This window comes from Kalmanozyma brasiliensis (assembly GCF_000497045.1).
Source record: "Kalmanozyma brasiliensis GHG001 unplaced genomic scaffold PSEUBRA_SCAF15, whole genome shotgun sequence".
Classification (NCBI taxonomy): Eukaryota; Fungi; Basidiomycota; class Ustilaginomycetes; order Ustilaginales; genus Kalmanozyma; species Kalmanozyma brasiliensis.
In genome coordinates, this window is record NW_015961954.1 from 110174 (window position 1) to 128102 (window position 17929).

General features: G+C 58.7%; 8 protein-coding genes and 1 non-coding gene across 9 annotated transcripts; 6 read left to right on the top strand and 3 right to left on the bottom strand.

Moving 5' to 3' along the window:
• Positions 1 to 13: 13 nt before the first annotated feature.
• On the top strand, positions 14 to 1720 carry PSEUBRA_001689 (WD40 repeat; the record flags this gene model as incomplete). The annotated part of the gene is made up of 1 exon (XM_016434909.1): positions 14 to 1720. The coding sequence occupies one exon, from the start codon at positions 14 to 16 to the stop codon at positions 1718 to 1720; it is 1707 nt and encodes a 568-aa protein (XP_016293604.1).
• Positions 1721 to 1808: 88 nt separating this feature from the next.
• Positions 1809 to 3305, bottom strand: PSEUBRA_001690 (FMN-dependent dehydrogenase; the record flags this gene model as incomplete). The annotated part of the gene is made up of 1 exon (XM_016434919.1): positions 1809 to 3305. One exon carries the CDS (start codon positions 3303 to 3305, stop codon positions 1809 to 1811), a length of 1497 nt encoding a protein of 498 aa, XP_016293605.1.
• A 757-nt stretch (positions 3306 to 4062) lies between these two features.
• On the top strand, positions 4063 to 4173 carry PSEUBRA_006446. Its single transcript has 2 exons — positions 4063 to 4101; positions 4138 to 4173. It is a non-coding gene; the product is annotated as a tRNA-Ile (tRNA).
• A 1175-nt stretch (positions 4174 to 5348) lies between these two features.
• On the top strand, positions 5349 to 7337 carry PSEUBRA_001691 (uncharacterized protein; the record flags this gene model as incomplete). The annotated part of the gene is made up of 1 exon (XM_016434912.2): positions 5349 to 7337. The coding sequence occupies one exon, from the start codon at positions 5349 to 5351 to the stop codon at positions 7335 to 7337; it is 1989 nt and encodes a 662-aa protein (XP_016293606.2).
• Positions 7338 to 7724: 387 nt separating this feature from the next.
• Positions 7725 to 9434, top strand: PSEUBRA_001692 (uncharacterized protein; the record flags this gene model as incomplete). Its single annotated transcript, XM_016434911.1, has 1 exon — positions 7725 to 9434. The coding sequence occupies one exon, from the start codon at positions 7725 to 7727 to the stop codon at positions 9432 to 9434; it is 1710 nt and encodes a 569-aa protein (XP_016293607.1).
• A 75-nt stretch (positions 9435 to 9509) lies between these two features.
• On the bottom strand, positions 9510 to 10589 carry PSEUBRA_001693 (Glycoside hydrolase, superfamily; the record flags this gene model as incomplete). The annotated part of the gene is made up of 1 exon (XM_016434916.1): positions 9510 to 10589. The coding sequence occupies one exon, from the start codon at positions 10587 to 10589 to the stop codon at positions 9510 to 9512; it is 1080 nt and encodes a 359-aa protein (XP_016293608.1).
• Positions 10590 to 10990: 401 nt separating this feature from the next.
• On the top strand, positions 10991 to 12034 carry PSEUBRA_001694 (Ribosomal biogenesis regulatory protein; the record flags this gene model as incomplete). The annotated part of the gene is made up of 1 exon (XM_016434899.1): positions 10991 to 12034. The coding sequence occupies one exon, from the start codon at positions 10991 to 10993 to the stop codon at positions 12032 to 12034; it is 1044 nt and encodes a 347-aa protein (XP_016293609.1).
• Positions 12035 to 12245: 211 nt separating this feature from the next.
• On the bottom strand, positions 12246 to 14228 carry PSEUBRA_001695 (WD40 repeat; the record flags this gene model as incomplete). Its single annotated transcript, XM_016434918.1, has 1 exon — positions 12246 to 14228. One exon carries the CDS (start codon positions 14226 to 14228, stop codon positions 12246 to 12248), a length of 1983 nt encoding a protein of 660 aa, XP_016293610.1.
• Positions 14229 to 14468: 240 nt separating this feature from the next.
• Positions 14469 to 17747, top strand: PSEUBRA_001696 (Initiation factor eIF-4 gamma, MA3; the record flags this gene model as incomplete). Its single annotated transcript, XM_016434903.1, has 1 exon — positions 14469 to 17747. One exon carries the CDS (start codon positions 14469 to 14471, stop codon positions 17745 to 17747), a length of 3279 nt encoding a protein of 1092 aa, XP_016293611.1.
• Between the last annotated feature and the right edge of the window lie 182 nt (positions 17748 to 17929).

Genomic DNA, 17929 nt, shown 5'->3' on the forward strand with positions numbered 1-17929 from the left:
CGTCTCTGCCAACATGTCGTCGTCTGACTTGTACGACCTGACTGTGGCGTCTCATCTCATCGTCGAGCAGTTCCTCCTCTCGCAAGGCTACAGCTCCTCCGCCTCACAACTGCGCACGGACGCCTCCTCCTCCGGACTCAGACTCCCGCCTCTTCCCGCTGACGCTGGCCAGTCACTGGATCTGCGCCAGCTGGTCGAGAGCTATCGTTCCGGCGTACGTGCAGACGAACGCAGACGTAAAGCCGAGCAGCTCGCTGCCACCCACGCTACACGTGCCATCGCCGACCCACTCACCCTCACCCTCCCTGGCCCGACCACGCTCCCCTTCAAGCTCGAAAAGACCCACTCGACGCTCCATGCATCCAACATCCTCTCCATTGCCAACCTCAAACTCCCTCGTCGAAGCTTCGACACGGGTCGAGCACGATACGTCAACACGATCGAGGACTGTCTCGTGACCACAGCTGCGGACAAACGGATCGTCTTTTCCAACGCACGCACGGGTGAGGTGGAGGAGATCCTCGAGGCGAAAGATGGGCATCAGGCGGCGGTACTGAGTGTCGCCCAGGACTCGATGGATCCTAGGTGTCTGATCAGTTCCGGGATGGACGCAAAGGTGGTGGTGTGGGACCTGCTGACGAGGCAGCCGATCCAGGTGCTGAGCGAGCACAGCAAGTTCGTGGTCAAGGTGGTGGTGAGTCCGACGGGAGAATACATGGCGAGCATCGGATACGACAAAAAGCTCGTTGTGTATCGCAGGACGCAGCAGACGTTGTTTGTCGCGTCAACTGCACCCTCGGCTGAAGAGGAGGAAGATGACGAGGAAGACGAGGTGAAAGATCTCAAAGGTCCAAGATACGAAAAGGTGTTCGAGATGGAGACGCAGACCAATCCGGAAGCGATCCTGTTCGTTCGAGCTGCTGTCTCGCCCAATGCAGCAGAGGTCGCCTCCGAACTCGCGAGCGGCACAGAAACCACCGCGGGCGCAGGCGAGCTGGTCATCCACGAAGCCCGCGAGCAGCGCACCTGGCTCTGCTTCACGGTCCGCAACGACTGTTTCATCCACTACATCGCCCTACCTCTCTCCGCCGACGCCTCGGTCTCTTCCATCACCGACTCTCTCTCTGCCAACTCTCTTCATGATTCCGCCAAGCCACCGTCCGCAACTTCGCCGGTCGCGGACTGGTCTCTGCACAGCTTCAACACGAACCCCAACCCGTCCGATCTGCACGTCTCGTACTCCCTCCTCTCGCTCTCCCTCCATCCCTCCTCGCTGTATATCTGCGTCCAGACGGGCGACCATACCTCTCCGGCGCTCGCCTCGACCTCGAACGCCACAGCGCCCGGCTCACTCTCGCGGCTTCTGCTCCTTGCTCCGCTATCGGCCCACCGCGCAGCGACGATCTGGACCGGGGTGCCAACGAGCTCCTACGCCGTACCTCGACACTCGTGGCTGCCATCGGGGCGGGCGTGTTGGTTGAACGCCGAGGACGGCGTGCTGCGACTGGTGGATCTGAAGGGACGGACGAGGGCGACGGTGCTAGCTCATGGCGTGGCGCAGGATGGGGAGGACGGAGAGAGAACGGCCGCTGCCAGCTGGAGCAGAGGCGGGAATACCATCGTCAAGGACGTGGTGGTGTTGGATGAAGGCAGCGTGGCCAGCTGCGGGTTCGATCGGACGGTCCGAATTGTCACGCTCGAGGGGCAGAGTCTGGCATGAAGTCTCACTCACACACACACTTGACAGAAGGGCATAGAGGCAATCTACATTCCAAACCGAAAAAAGTACATGACAAACGAAGCGAGGATCAGAGCTTGTTAGCAGGCTCGTTAGGCATGCCGACGGCGGTGCTGAGTTTCTCGTAGATCTGGTGACCGTGGCTGATGGGGGTAAAGTTGACGTGAGTACCGAGCGCCCTTGCATCGACCATCTCGGGAACGACATCCTTGAGCGTCGGTGCTCCGAGCAGACGCATGTTCATCTCCATCTCGGCCTTCAACAGCTGCAGAGCGTGGACGACACCATCGGAGCCGTACGCCGAGTAGGCGTAGAGGAAGGGTCGACCGATGCCGACGGCGGTAGCTCCCATAGCGACGGCCTTGAGGACGTCGCTGGCACGACGAATACCGCCGTCGACAAAGATCTGGAACATGGGGTTGGGGAAGAGGTTGCGCGCCTTCAACGCCTCGACCACCTCGCCGAGGACTTCGATTCCGGAACGGGCAAAGTCGAGCTGACGACCGCCGTGGTTGGAAAGCACCACACCGGCCAGACCCATCTCCGCGGCGCGCACGGCGTCCTCCCACGTCTGCACACCCTTCAATACAATGGGCATGCGGGTGACCGAACGCAACCAGGTAAGGTCGTCCCAACTGAGGCTTGGGTCGATGAAGGAGGAAATGGCGCGAGCAGCACCTTGGGATCGATCCACCGTGTCCTTGTTCTGATTCTGCTCGTTGGATCCAACATCGTCGAACTTCATACGCATGTCCTTCTCCCTCCTGCCCAGCTGGGGCGCGTCGACGGTGACGAACAACCCCTTCACGCCGGCCGCTTCGGCCTTCTGGATGATGCGCTCGGTGATCTTGCGGTTCGAGTTGACGTAGAGCTGCATGAACTGGACTTGGTTCTCGTCGACTCGGGCACCGACGATCTCGTCGAAGCTGCAAGAAGCGAGGGTGGGGATCATTTGGATGATGCCCTCTTTGCCAGCGGCGACGGTGAGGTTCTTCTCGCCCTCCGGGTGACCGAGCTTGCCGAGCGCGGTGGCGGTGATGTAGACGGGAAGGGTGGATTTTTGACCCAGGAGAGAGGTCGAGTAGTCGACCTTGCTGACATCGCGCAAGATGCGCGGGCGGAACCAGATTCGACCGAACGCCGAAGTGTTCTCTCGCATGGTGACCTCGTCATCGGCACCCGACGAGTAGTACGCCCACGCAGTCGGCTTGAGCACCTTCTTGGCGATCACCTCGAAATCGTACAGGTTGAGGCACTGCGAGAGAGGGGGGATGGCATCCTCGTCGAGCTTGGCCGCGGGCTTCTTCTCGGTCTTGACCTCCTCCTTGATCGTCGAGGGGTCGACGGGACCGAGGCACTTTTCTTTGGGCAGGTTCTCCTCGAGAGTGCCAGGAGGGTGGATAGGGTCGTACTCCTCGGTGGCGTCCTTGCCGGCATACTTGAGGATGATGCCCGCTCCACCCGGGTGGTCGGGGAGGAACTCGGTGACGTCGTAGGCGTTGCCGTGCACGATGACCCAGCACGAGTCCTTGTTGTTGTGCTTCTGAACTTCGTCGAACTTGAGCATGTTGGCGATGGTGTAGGGGGTCAAAGGATGTGGTGTGAAAGGAGGCGGGAGAGAGCAGGGCAGTCGTGTATATACTTGGGCGAGCTGATAGTGTGGCCCGGAAATCGAGGAGAGGTGCGGGGATGATGGATGACACGCACCGATCTGGGGTAACCCGACCAAAAATTCAGAGACCGAGAAGAGCAGCAGCAGCCAATCCCATTTCGATGCTTTCTCATACATCACAGCGCAAATACGGCGCACGGCTTCCATGTTGCTGCCTGTCCTTCGTCCTTCCCGCCTCCCTCAACTCATTCTGCATCTTGACATTCTCATGCTAGCTTGCGCAGTCATCAGAATGTCTCAGCAAGCATCTGAACGACAAACACGATCCATGTCGTGAAGCGTTGGCATGAACAGGGCAGATCTGTGCATACAACGTCGAACAATGAAACGCACCGGACAAGCGCGGACGGACGACGTAGCTGCACGAGAGTTTCTTCCGCTTGGCCCCATGCTTGGCGGCAAGCCGGTGAGCGTAGCAGTGGCAAAGGGTCTACCAAACGGCGACTCGCTGAGGGAGACAGCGTCTCAGCTCGAATTTTGTCGTCTGCGGGGAATCGGCAATCTAAACCGACACGGCCGCTGACGGAGACGGAACATTCGGGCGGACGCACCAGTGGCACTGAAATACGCAACGCGCTCTAACAGCTTGAAATGCAAACCATATCATGGCCAGAGATCATATGTGCAACATTAAGCGAGATCAAACATGATCGCTTCGTTAGCGTAGTTGGATTATCGCATCCGTCTAATACACGGTGCCTCAGATACATCTGAGTTTCATATTAACAACGGAAGGTCACTGGTTCGAGCCCAGTACGGAGCATTTCTTTTTGCTCTCAATGGACCCTGGCGCGCGCGCGTGCGGGTGAACGAGTCAGGCGACGGGTGTCAAGGCCAGCTGGCTCGCTTACTCTATTGATGCACGAAATGGTGCAAGATAAGGGGACAGCGCATTGCCGCCCACCTCTTATCATTTTGTCGAGACCGCTTTGACCGAGCGAGCACCGCACAACGCTGCTTCATTGTCCCACGGGATCGAGCGCCGGGCTCCTATCGAGCTTCATCGTCACGGAAGGAGCGACTGGAGACGGCATCGGATGGCGCAAGAGACGGGATGAAGTCGGTTGAAGTGACCGAGGCGTGCTGACCTGAGCGGGTCCCGACGGCATCTCATCGCTTTTTGCCTTTGGGTTGGAGGAAGCTAATCTCGCATATCGCACAACCGAAGCTCGACAAAGTTGACCGACTCGACGCCATCTGCCTTGCCCCACAGTTTCAAATCGATGCCGTCGAGGCTGAGCACAAGTAAGCTCCGGGACTCAAGCTTGATCTACTTCTCATCTAGACTACCAACGATGACTGAAGCAATGTACCCGAACGCAGAGGAAGAAGAGCGGGCGAGTATACGGGCAATGGCAGGCGAGCTCGACATGGAAAGATGGCGATGCGTGATTGACCTTGGGTGATGAAAGAAAGAGAGCCGCGTTGTCAGCCAGCCATTCAGCCAGACAAAGGGCGAGGCTGCTGATCAGCAGGAGCCGCAAACAGGCCGACCCTTTTTTTGGTAATGCGGGTCTGACGCGCAGAGACCCTTGATTGCGATTGTGCCACTTTGAATAGGATATGAGAGGGGCACATGAGCAGTGTCTCTATCTGGCTGTCGATCCCAAAAGTCACTCAAGCTGTCACTCTGCTGCAGGTGAGCTTGGTCGTGCATGCTTGCAGCTCTCTCTCTCTCTCTCTCTCTCTCTCTCTCGCGCTCACACTCTGGCTCAGTCGTATCTCTCTTCCCATTCCATCTCAACCTAGCTTCCTCTCTCTCCTCATCGCCCATCGTCATCCCCCTCAAGCAGTGTCGGGCGCGGTTCTTTTCTTTCACGCATCTATAAGCGGCACCGGCTGTTGCTTCCACTTCCCGCATCCATCTGGATCATCTCTAAGCCTCGGTCTCGGTCCCCGCAGTAGATACCTTGGTCCTGTCTAGCATCTGATTCCATCATGGCCTTCGTACATCATCAGCCGCGGCAGCAGCGTCGCGATCGCCAGGACCATGCCGTCGACTCTCCATCCGCCGCATACTCTACGCCGCAGCATCGACACGAAAGAGATGTCCCTCAAGACTGGAGCATCGTCTTTCCGGGGCGGTCCCGCGAGACGCCCGCATCACCCACGATCCAGCTAGCTTCTCCTTCCCGTCCATCACGCTCGCTCGACACGCCTTCCTCCGATCACACCGACGACACCGATCCACTCGCACTCACCTTGCCACCGCTCCACGACGGCACAGGTCGATTTCTTGCTTCTCCACTTAGTCCTGCTTCTACAGACGCTGCTTCGATTGATGCAGCACTCCAATACAGCGGTGCTGAAGATGACCGCCATTCCGAAGCTCGCCACTCTGAGGACGTCTTTCCCGAATCCGTCTTCAGTGGTACTGACTCGCAGCTCGATGCAGACGAAGAGCTTGGCTTTGGCTCCGGCTCCGATTTCGACTTTGAAAGCGATGCTGTAGCTTCGCATGCCAGTCGCAGCTCGGTGCGTCGCGGCAAGCGTCGCACAGCATCCCGAAGGAGGCCATCCAAGCTCAGCCATGTCAGCATCGGAAGCGATGAGGAGGGCGAAGAAGCTGCGTCACAATCGCAGAGCCAGATGCTCGGCAGCAAGGCATGGTCTCTGCTTGGACGAAGCAACGCGCTCGAGCGTGTCGATGAAAGCCCTTCAGCTTCGACTCAGCTCTACTCCAGTGCTCGTTCGAGTCGTCAGATGGGTCGCTCCCGACGCACCGCCCACGATCTGCCTGTCGTGCTCACCAGCGGGTCGGAGCGCGAGGACGACGATGGTCAGGACCTCGATCATTCGCGAGCCACGGCACGCCACGCTGCTGAGGCCACTTACGATGCCGATTTGGCCGTCAGCAACCTCGCTCAGAGTGCTGGTCTCTCGCATCTCGACCATAGCGATCTTCTGCGAAGACCTAAGCGCAGGCATCGACGATCCGCTGCTGGTCGTTCGAGCAAGCGTAGCAACACCTCGCAGTCGCTGCTCAGCATCGATTACGAGTCTCGTCTGCTCAATGCTCAGCAGCACGCTCACAGTCGTCGACATGGCGACGGCGCAGAGACGCCGAGATCAGCAACGCAGGCATCAAGGATGGCTCAGGAGCATCCCTCCAAGACCTCACGCATGATCGGCACCATCCTGCGCAAGGTGTTCGATCTGGAACCGGAGGTGCTTGATGCGTTCCTGCAAGAGGATGTTGGACGACAACGTAATCAGACTCGGGCGGCCACTGGCCCTGGATTCGCCTTTGAGGCGGCAGAAGCGCCGTTGGCCTGCGCTCCGCTCTGCGACTCAACGACCTCGCCAGCTGCAAGTGGAATGATGCTAGACGGTCGAAGCGAGCACGAGCGCTGGCAAGCGTCATCTGACGGCGAGACCGAAGTCGAGGGTCAGCTACCCATCATCGACCCTGCCACATCCCCGCTGTTCTCCAACGCAAAGACGGTCGACGGCGAAGAGACGGCAGACTCCAGCGGCTGGCGGCTCACCGAAGCGGCGCTGCTGCAGCGTGGTTCCGTGACAACTCGTCGCGGCAGCGGTTCGCAGTCGCTCATGGAGCCAACGACGATGGAGGCGCTCTCTGCGTTCATGAATACGATCGCCATGCCTGTGCCTATGCCGCTGCGTCTGCTCGGTGCGTTGTTCGGCTGGTCCAGCATCTGGTCGACTTCGTCCAAGACACACCCACGGGAGCAGTCCGAGCAGCACGACTCGAAAGCAGCAGAAGAACAGGCGGCAAGGGATTCCGAGGAGGAGCGCAAGTACAGGTACGAGCGTCTGCTCAGTGCGCAGCAGGCCAAGGCGTGGAGTCGGAGGTATAGGGGGATCTTGTTTGCCAATGTGGACGATGAGGAGCCCAGTCCGGACGTGCCGGAGCTGTGGAGGGGCGAAGAGCATCCTGCCATTGCTGGACATCAGGATGAGTAGCTGGCGAGCATTGCATTTCGTCTGTATCGCATCACGACATCTGTCCCCACTCAACGGCACAAATACGAGCGTCGATCATGATACCAATTCCGACTGCCAATTGCTTCGGTGTGAGAGACGCTTCCACGGTGACGAAAGGCTGAATTTGGTAAGCGTTGCGGAGGCATCGATCCGATGCAGCTTCATTTTCACGCTGCAGATACTGAAATGAAATGGCAAATGTCAAGTTGAGCAAAGCAGTTGCCGATCCGGATGGCTGTTCCTTCTCGCACGTGCCTTTAGGGCAAAGAGTCAGGGTCCTTTCTTCTCGTCCTCCTCGCTTCACACACCATCTCGTCTCTACCTGTCCCTTCTCCCAACCGCGATAAGCAGTAGCGTGCAACAACGATGAAGGTCGCTGTGGTAGGAGCCGGCGTCTCGGGTCTGTCCTCGGTGTGGGCTCTCAACGAGTACTCCTCGCACGAAGTCCACCTCTTCGAACCCCTCCCCTGGATCGGCGGCCACGCCAACACGGTGACCTTCACCTCTCCCACCGCTGCCTCCGCATCCTCTGCGGAAAAGACACCGGTCGATACGGGTTTCATCGTCTTCAACCGCGTCACATACCCCAACTTCCTTCGCTTCCTCCAACTCACCGGCGTGCCCATCCTCGACAGCGACATGTCGTTCTCCGTGACCCGTTTCATCTCCTCCCTCGGCGGCTACGGTGCCTTTGAATGGGCCGGTGGTAGTCCTGCCGCACTCTTCTGCCAGTCCTCCAACTTGTTCAACCCCTCGCACTGGCGCATGGTGTGGGACATCATCCGGTTCAACCAGCAATCCGTCGACTACCTCCGCCTGTGCAAAGCCAATCCGGTCGAAGGCGCCGAAATCAGCATTGGTCAATGGCTCGATGAGCGATCCTACAGCGAAGGATTCCGTAAGAACTACCTCATCCCTATGACGGCGAGCATCTGGTCCACAGCCCCCGAAACGGCCCTCTCCTCCTTTCCGGCAGTAACACTGCTTCGATTCATGCACAACCACCACCTGCTCCAGATCCTCGACCGTCCACAGTGGTTGACGATCAAGAACGGCTCGCGCGGCTACGTCGATCGTATCCTCTCAAAACTCCCCTCTGAACGTATTCACCAGGGTAACGAGGCCGGCGAAGTGGTGGCGGCATGGATCGACGCTCGCAACGCCAAATGGACGCTCAAAACCGCTGATGGTACAAAACACACTGGATGGGATCGCGTCGTATTCGCCTCGCACGCGGATCAAACCCTGAAGATGCTCGCCGCCGGCGAGGCGGAGGGTCTCACCGTCGGTCGAGAGGTTCTAGAGACGCTCTCTCGATTCCACTTTAGCGAGAACGTGGCGGTTTTGCACGCGGATACGCGCTTGATGCCGGTGAGACGCGCCGCGTGGTCCGCGTGGAACTTCCTCGCCGAGACCGTCCCCGCGTCCACCGCCACCGGGGAAAGCAATGGCAAGCAGGTAGCGAACAAGTCCGGGGACGACGTGGATCGTGTCTCCCTGACGTACTGGATGAACCTCCTCCAGTCTCTGCCGGAAGAAAAGTTCGGACCGGTTCTGGTGACGTTGAATCCAACGAGCGATCCCGAGTCGCCTTACACGCCTAGGCCGGAGCTCGTGCTCAAGCGCCAGGCGTATACGCATCCGTTGTATACGCCAGATTCCGTGTTGGCCCAGCAGCAGTTGCGCACGCTGCAGGGGACGAGGGGCGCGTACTTTGCGGGAGCCTGGACGAACTACGGGTTCCACGAGGATGGGTTTGCGTCCGGTCTGCGGGCGGCCGAGGCGATCGACGGCGTGTATCTGCCATCCGAGGTCAAGGACGCGGAGCGACACGTGCCGCTGGTCAAGCAGACGGCGTTCAGGGTGGTGGAGCGGCTGGATGGCGTCGGACGCGGGAGACTGGTGGGTACGGTGGTAGGGATGTGGTTGGTGGTGGCGGTGCACCTGTTGGCGGTGCTCGAGGTGGCGCTGGCGGTAGGAGGCGGGAAAAAGGAGTGGTGGGAGGGCGTGGGTAGGGTCAAAGGGTATGTCGGCGAGTCGGCGAAGAGGCAACCCAGGAGGATCAAGTCGACTTGACCGCATGCACGGATTGTCTTCGCACAGCATGGATACAACGGAATAGAATGGATTGTCCAGGTTTCAATGCTCGATTCACTTTGCCAAAAGAGTCTTGAAAAACCTCTTGGTCTTGCTTCCACCTTGCTCGCCCTCGATCTTCTTCCTCTCCCGCCTCATACTTTGCTCGACCCACTCGACAAACACCCCATTCATCTCCGCCTCCTCCCTCTTGATCCAGAGCAAGCGATAGTCTCGATCCTTCTCGTAATTGAACCAGCTCAATCCGATCATCCAGGGCAACCTCTTCCTCGCCTCCTTTCCCGTCACCACCTCCAACCACCTCATCTTGGCGTCCATCTCGACTTCCTTGGGTGGATCGAACTGCAATCCCGTCTCTCCCAGCACAAACGGTCGGTCTTTGCTCGCGTATCGGTCGTGCACCCTCTTCATCTTGCGCACAAAGTCGGATGCGTCCAGATTGCCGGCGGCAGGGCAATAGTAATCGATGCCGACATAGTCGATATGTTCTAGCGGTGGGAGGAAGGTGTCGTACTCGGCCTCGGCGCCCGAGGAGGTGGAAGCGATGTTGGGGCACCAGAAGAGTTTGATCCGCTCTCTGTACTGCGGGGCCAGATCCCGGCAGGCGAGAGCGACGGCGGTGAAAGCGGTGCGGTAGTCCCAGCCTCGATCGGCTGTGGTTGGGGGAGGATAGAGACCGGAGGAGATGTAGTAGTTCATCTCGTGCCCGAAGCGAAGGCGGATCTCTGCGATGGCAAACTCGTCACCCGCACGACTACGCTCCAGCATGGTCTGCATGACCTGCGCGACCTCTTTCGCTTTGATGTCGTTCTCGGGTGTGTAGCCCGTCCAGCTCTGGAAAGGCATCACCGAGGCCTCGTATACGAAACGCGTGCGACGATGACACCGCGTGTGCTCCCTAGTGATGTCGTCGACGAGCGGCATCAGCTGGAACCCCGTAAATTCCTCCCCGGGGTACGTCTGCGCATACCATCCGACGACGGCGATCGTTGGCACAGGCATCGTATGATGACCAGCCGGCCAGGAGAGCGCAAGCGCATTGTTGAGGTCCGAGAGGTACGACGTTGTGCCGCCAGCATCGCCTTCGTCCGGGTAGAAGCCGAGGGTCACGCCGTTCACTGCGAGGGTGGTCATCTTGACTTCGAGTGTTGGTGGTGGTGGTCGGGAAGCATCCTTCGAGCGAGCGCGAACGGATATAAGAACGTGTGGCGGAGGTTTAGGGGCCAAGCTGAGGTTGTCACCATCGAAGCTCGTTGCAGCCCTCATAAGCAGGAGGGTATCGGTTGTGTGGCTTCAGGGTCCACAATGCTGGGTTCGGCTTGCAACCGGCAATCAAGGCGTCCTTTCCACCCGATTCAGTCAAACTGCCAGATCGGGTGGCGCGCAAATCAAGATGAAATTTTTGCCTTTGCTCCTCGCGGCACCAACAAGAAGATTTTCGAAAAATTTGGCAGCAAAGCAACCTTGATCTGAACGCTCTCTCACCATCCCACCGAACCACATCATTCTTGTCACCCCCCGCTTGCACTGCAACCATGCCAGCCGCAATCGTCTCGAACAGCACCACCTCTCTGGACGGCACCGCCCTCGCCGCAGCCTCGTCCTCCAAGTACCTCCCCACCACCGTCGACGAGACCCCTTCACCCTACCAATTCGACCTTGGCCTCCTAACCTCAATCAACCCGAACCCGCTCCCTTCCACGCCTCTCACCTCGGCCACCCTCACCTCCCGCACGAGGGACGGCATCCAATCTCTCATCAACCGCATCTTCACCCTCCCCATCGTGCCCTCCCCCGACCATGGCCCCCTAGCCACGCTCCCCGCGTTCACCACCCGCCTCCCCCGGGAGAAATCCATGCCCAAACCCAAACCCTTGACCAAGTGGGAAAAGTTCGCCAAGCAAAAGGGCATCCAATCGCGCAAGAAGGACAAACTCATTTTCGACGAAGCCACCTCCACCTGGGTCCCCCGTTGGGGCTTCAAGGGTGCCAACAAGGATGCTGAAGAACAATGGATTCACGAGCTCAAGAACAATGGGCAGAACGACCTGGATCCTGCTGCTACGGCGAAGAAGGAGCGCCTGGCCAAGGTCAAGAAGAACGAAAAGCAGAGGGCGGGCAACCTTGCGCGTGCGGCGAGCTCCAGTGCTGCTGCAGGGGTGGCCAAGGGTGGTTTGGGCGATGCGAATGCTGCTAAGCTGGCTAGGGCGGCTGCGAGGGAGAAGAGGAAGGCCGAATTGGAGGCGGATGTGTTGCGATCCCGCGCATCGACGGCGAGCCTGGGTAGGTTCGATAAGACCCTGAAGGGCGAGACCAAGCAGAAGGGGTTGAAGAGGAAGTTCGATCCTAATGAGAAGGATACCAGGGAGGAGAGACAGGGTAATTTGGCGTTGTTGGAGAAGTTGGGCACGAGCAAGTTGAGGAAGGCGGCCAAGAGCGCGGAGGGCCAGGGCGATAAGGAGCTGGTGAACACGAGGAAGGCGGTTCAGTTTGCCACTGGCGGGCATGGCGTTACGAGCATGAGGGATGGCGGGCGGGGCGGAAGGGGCGGACGGGGTGGCAAGCGGGGTAGGAAGTAGCGAGGTCGTTGAGTTGTTTTATTGTGGTTTGCATTCAGTTTGACTTGATACATCGTTGACCGTGTGACTGTGAAGGTCGTGAGCAACGGCCTGCTGGTTGAGAACCTCGCTGTTCATCGGCGACATCCTGAATCAGTCTCTCGCTCAACAGACGACACACACGCACATTCCGAGATTGCGTCAACCCAATGCTGACATTTGCTCCGCGCTGTCAATCCCACAACTTGATCTCACCATCCCAGCTGCCGGTGACGACCTTGCTGGTCTCGTGCGGCAACCACGCGCAGCTGATCACCGCCTCCCTATGCGCGCCCCTCAACCTCTTCAACAATCTCGTCGTCTTCCAGTCCCAAAAGCACACGTTGCCCTCTCCATCACCACTACTAACGAACTTGCCATCGGGACTGAACCCCACCTGGCACGCGAACCCGGCAACGTTATGACCCTTGAACACCTTTTTCCGGTTCTGCTTGAAGCCGTCCGCTGCAAACGTCAGGATCTGGTTGTCCATGCTCTGCGCAGCTAACCACTTGCCCGTCGGGGACAATGTCACCGCCGGCATGGAATGCATCGTCGGATCCGCAATGTACTTGATCACCACAGGGATGTCGTAATCCCACCCGCGCATCGTCTTGTCGTCCGAGGTCGTCACAAAGCGTCGATTGCCATCGACAAACGTGACGCTGTTGACGGCGCCGAGGTGGGACGTGTACTCCTGCGTGATCGTGTGCGAGTTGATATCCCACTGATGGACCTTTTTATCGCTCATCCCTGTGAGGAAGATGTGCTGCTTATCCTCGTCCGGGTGGAAGGTGACGCAGTACGGCGTGGCACTGTTGGAAAAGCTATCCAGACAAGCGCCCGTCTCGGTATCCCACAGCTTGACCACCCGATCGTACCCCGCCGACAAAAACCGCCTTCCATCATTCGAAAACGCCACATCCCTCACCGCCTTCCCATGCCCCATGAACGTCCGCAAACACTGCCCTTCGTGATACACATCCCACAGCTTGACCGTCGTATCCAACGAAGCGCTCAACAACAAATGCCCCGATTTCGGAAAGACCTTGAGCGTCGACACCCCTTTCCCATGCCCCTTGAACGTGTGGATGCACGTTTTCGGCAAAAAGCACTCCTGCTCGCCCGCCTCGCCGGACAGATTGACATCGACGTCCGTAGGCACGTGCATGTACGTTCGTCCTTGGTAGTCGTACATGCTCTTGGCGTGCAGGATCGAGGTTTCGGTGATCTTTTCGGTTTCGGAGGTGGTCTTGCGAGCTTGGGCGGCGAGGAGGGCGTCTTTCTCGCGCGCGTCGGATTTAGCTTGCGCAGCGGTGAGTTCGGCTTGGGATGGACCCACGGTGGCATCCTGCCCCAAGAGCTGCGTTGCAATGTCGTCGTCTTCGGCGCGTTTCGCCCACGGACCGACGTAGGCGCCATCGCCATCGAGAATGCCTGCATCGCCTGCTTTGGGATTTCGCTTCTTCCTGTGCGCCTTGCTACCGTTGCTCGCGCGAATCTCGGCTGCCGAGGCGCCTCCGAAACGCGATGCTGCATACTGATCACCGACGTACGACGAAGAGCCCTCCGCAGACTGGTGCAGCAAAGACGGATCCTTCGCATACCCATAGACGTGAAAGGTACGCTGTTGATTGCGGAAGTCGAAATCGGAGACTGCGGCGGACTCGATGTGGCCGGTGAGAGTGTTTTGTTGGGCGCCGAGGGTGCGCGTTGCAAAAGGATTCTCCGGGCCCAATTGGGGCGCTGTCATGTCGGCATAGGAGATGTTGACGTGCATGGTGTTGTCGCCGGGTCGCAAGAGGAGAGCTTCGGCGGCGGAAGAGTTGTCGATCACTTGCGGCGCGAGCGCGACTGCGGTCGAAGTGGACGAAGATGCGGAAGAAGGGCCGGAAGGGTTGGATGTTGAAGCCGGTGCCGACGGTGCTGCGGCATTGCTGTTCCTCTTTGACTTCTTCGACGGCCGTGATGAGGAAGGAGGTGCTTCGGGAGATGCCTGTAGCGCTTGTTGTGATGTCGATGCTTGCTCAGGCTTGAGACTGCCCAGTCCAAAAGCGTCGGTGGGATCGTAGTCCAGAGGCTCGGTGGTCGTTGCTGTCTTCGACTTGACCAGCTGGGGCGAAGGCTGCTCGCCGATGTCGCTGTCTTCAGAGCCGTAGCCTGCAAGAGCGTCCATGATTGCACCTTTCACTCGTTCGGACCGAGTCTGCCTTCGTTCGTTGGTTATAGAGAAGGGTCAGAAGAAGGTGAGCAACGGTAATGCAAGACCAAACCTCGTTCTGCGGCCATCTGAATCGCTCCGATTTCCGAGCTTTGAAGCAAAATTTACTTTTTTGCCGCTTCTTCTTCTTGTTCTCCACACCCTTCTTCCTCCAGACACCAAACCGCCTCGAAAAGAGAAGACAGCAAAGTCGCAATGCCGTTCGACTCACGCTTGAAGTCGCGCAAGACGACGACGCTACCCGCAGCCCTTCGTGATGAACTTGGACTGCCTGCCCCTTCCGCGCAGAGACGTCCCTTCCGGCCACACGACCGAGGCAACCGCTTCGACTCGCACAATGGGTCGGGCAAGCCACAGCTCAAGGCGATAGGCAGGCCGCAGAGCGCCGTCAATGGTGCAGCAAAGGGGACGTCGAGGGGCCCCATCAAGTCGCTGCGGAATCAGGAGAAGGAGCAGCAAGAGCAGCAGCAACAGCGAAAGCAGCAACGGTCGCAAGCTGGACCGTCTTTGCAGCACAAGGGCAATAAGCCAACCACGAACCGCAACGCGAACGCTAATGCAGCCTCATCGAGTCGCGCAAACAGCAATGCTGGGCAAGCTGACAAAAAGCGAAAGTCGACCAACCAGCCAAGAGAGGAGCTCAAAGTCATCAAGAAGCCCAAGAGCACCAAAGCACCTCTACCACAATCGGAGGATGAAGAGTCGGTCGAACAGAAACAGCGACTCAACCCGTTCACTGGCGAGCTCGAGGTAGTCAAGCCGAACAAGAAGAGGACGTCCTCTACTAAGCCCACTGCGCTCGAGAAGATGCTTGCGCGTGCAGAGGCGGGCCCATCCACCTCGTCAAATGGCAAAGCAAAGGCGAGCGAGGGTCTGGACGGCGGCAAGAAGAAGGGCAGACGACACATGACACAGCAGGAGAAGGAGGATGAGGACGAGATCCGATGGCTCGAGTACAGTCTAGGCAAAAGCAGACAGGGGGAGGATGTGGTGCGCGATGATCTGGATGACTTCTTGGACGATCTGGATCGGTTCCAGGTGGGAATGTATGATGAAAGTGATAGCGACGAGGAGGAAGAGGAGAGTGATGACGAGAGCGACGACTCCGGGTTGGAGGACGTCAGTGCGAGCGAAGACGATGAGTCGGAGGAGGGTGAGGAGGAAGAGGGAGACAGCGAGATGGACGGAGAGAGTGCCAGTGAGGACGAGGAGATGGAAGCGTTAGAGGGAGAAGGGGCGTACGACTTCGACTCGAATGACGAAGACGACTTCAGCAACTGGGATGCTGCCATGGCCACAACAGACGAAGAAGCGGAGGAAGATGATGACGAAGAAGCCAGCACCGACGAGGACGACGAAAGCGAAGAAACCGCCGAGGAGGACTCTGAAGCCGAGGAAGCCCGTGCACTCATCGCTGGTTCCGCAAAGACAGCCTCATCCGACACCGTCGCATCGACATCCGCATCATCAGCTCCTGCTGCCGCAACAGCCACCAAGTACATCCCTCCAGCTCTGCGCGCAAAGCTCGCCGCCGAGTCCTCTAGCACAACCACACCCGCCACTTCAAACGCTCCATCCGGCCCAGGCATCACGGAAGCAGAAATGGACCCCATCGCCGCGCAGAAGCTGCGCCGCCAAGCGCAGGGCCTGCTCAACCGTCTCGGCGACGGCAACATCGACACGATTCTTGGCGAGTACGAGAACCTCTACCGGTCCCACCCACGCGCCCATGTCACCTCGACCATCACGCAGCTCATCATCGACATCATCACCTCGCGCTCCAACCTCATCGACACCTTTGTCATCCTGCATGCCGCCCTAGTTGCCGCTCTGCACAAGGTCATCGGTGTCGAGTTTGCTGCGTACTTCACTCAGCGTCTCGTCGAGGTCCTGACCAAGCACTACGACGAGCTGCGACAGAACGCGGGGGTGGAGGTTGATGACGAGGAGGACAAGGGCAAAGAGTGTCTCAACCTCACCGTCCTAGCCTGTGAACTGTACAACCTGCACGTGGTAGCGTGTCCGCTCATCTACGACCTCATCCGCATGTTTCTCGGCGAACGCACCTCGTCCGCAGACGTGGGGAGCATTACGGAAGTGGACATCGAGCTGCTGCTCCGCACCATCCGGTGCTGTGGCCACCAGCTCCGCTCGGACGACTCGACGTCGCTCAAGGCCATCATCACCTTGACCCAATCGCGCGTCGCCACATCGACCGCATCGACGCGCACCAAATTCATGCTGGAGCGCATGACGGATCTGCAGAAGAACGCAAGGTCGAAGTCCAACGCCAACGACGCGTCCAATCCGGCCAGTGCGACGGGTCAGCTGTTGACGCGAATGAAGAAGTTCCTTGGTGGGTTGGGGAAGAAGCGCACCGTCAAAGCATACGAAGCTCTTCGAATCGGGCTCAAGGACTTGCAAGACGCGGACAAGAAGGGCAAGTGGTGGCTTGTCGGCGCAGCATGGACTGGTCAATCCGACCAATCCGACGCGCAGGGGTTGACCAAGCTGACGCCCATGAACGCGCGCTCCTCCGCCATCCAATCCTCCAACATCACTCAGGAGCACGACAAAGCGCAGCAGGAGCTGCTCGACCTCGCCCGATCTCAGGGGATGAACACCGACGCGCGCCGTTCGGTCTTCATCACCCTCATCACAGCGACCGACTTCCGCCAAGCAGCCGAGAACCTCCTTCTCCTAAAACTGAACGACGTGCAGCGACGCGAAGTCATCCGCGTCCTCGTCCACTGCGTCGGCTCCGAATCCACCTACAACCCGTACTACACGCTGATCGGCCAGGAGATCTGTCGTAATGACCACGGCATGCGCGTGACGCTCCAGTACTGTCTCTGGGACTTCCTGCGTGAGCTAGGCCAGTCGGACGTTGGGGGTGAGAAGTTCGCCGCTGCGCACTTCGGCGATGCCTCTGCAGATAAGACTGTCGATCCCCGAAGGGTGGGCAACCTGGCTCGCGCCTACGCTTGGTGGATGACCCACGACTGTCTGTCGCTGCAATCGCTCAAGACAGTCGATTTCACTATGATGCGCACGCGACCGGGGGAGTTTTTGGGCTTGTTGATGGTGCACCTCGTGCTGAGCGTCCAGGCGAAGAGCCCGGCGAGGACACTCCATCTGCCGACGGTGACGAAGGAGTTGAAGGTGGAGAAATTGGGCAAGTGGATTCAGGCAAATCTGTTGGGTGGCAGCGCGGATTTGAGTCGGGGACTGCTGTTCTTTTTGAACACAAAGCTGGATGCGAGGGCGCAGAGGAAGTTGATCTTGGGCGAGGAGAGTGGGGATAAGGGGTTGAGGCGGCAGATGGCGCCGCTTTTGGAGATTGTGAAGGAGGGACTGGGCGTGATGTTGAAGACGGTGGAGGGGATCGTACAGCAGCAGGACGTGGTTGGTGATGGTCTGGATCCCTTGGATGGGGACAGCAGTGACGAGGACGTCGATGACGAGGAAGAGTAACGTGATTCACGTATTGCCCGAACGCCCGTATTGCTCGGACGATCCGAAATTAGACTTTTGGGCAGTCTAGCTGTCTTTTGTGCATTTGGTACCATGCTCTTTGAGATGCTGTCAATGCTACCACATGCGCCAATGTTATGCAGTGAGTTGTGGTACCTCTGGCGGGAGGGTGGAGGTGAATG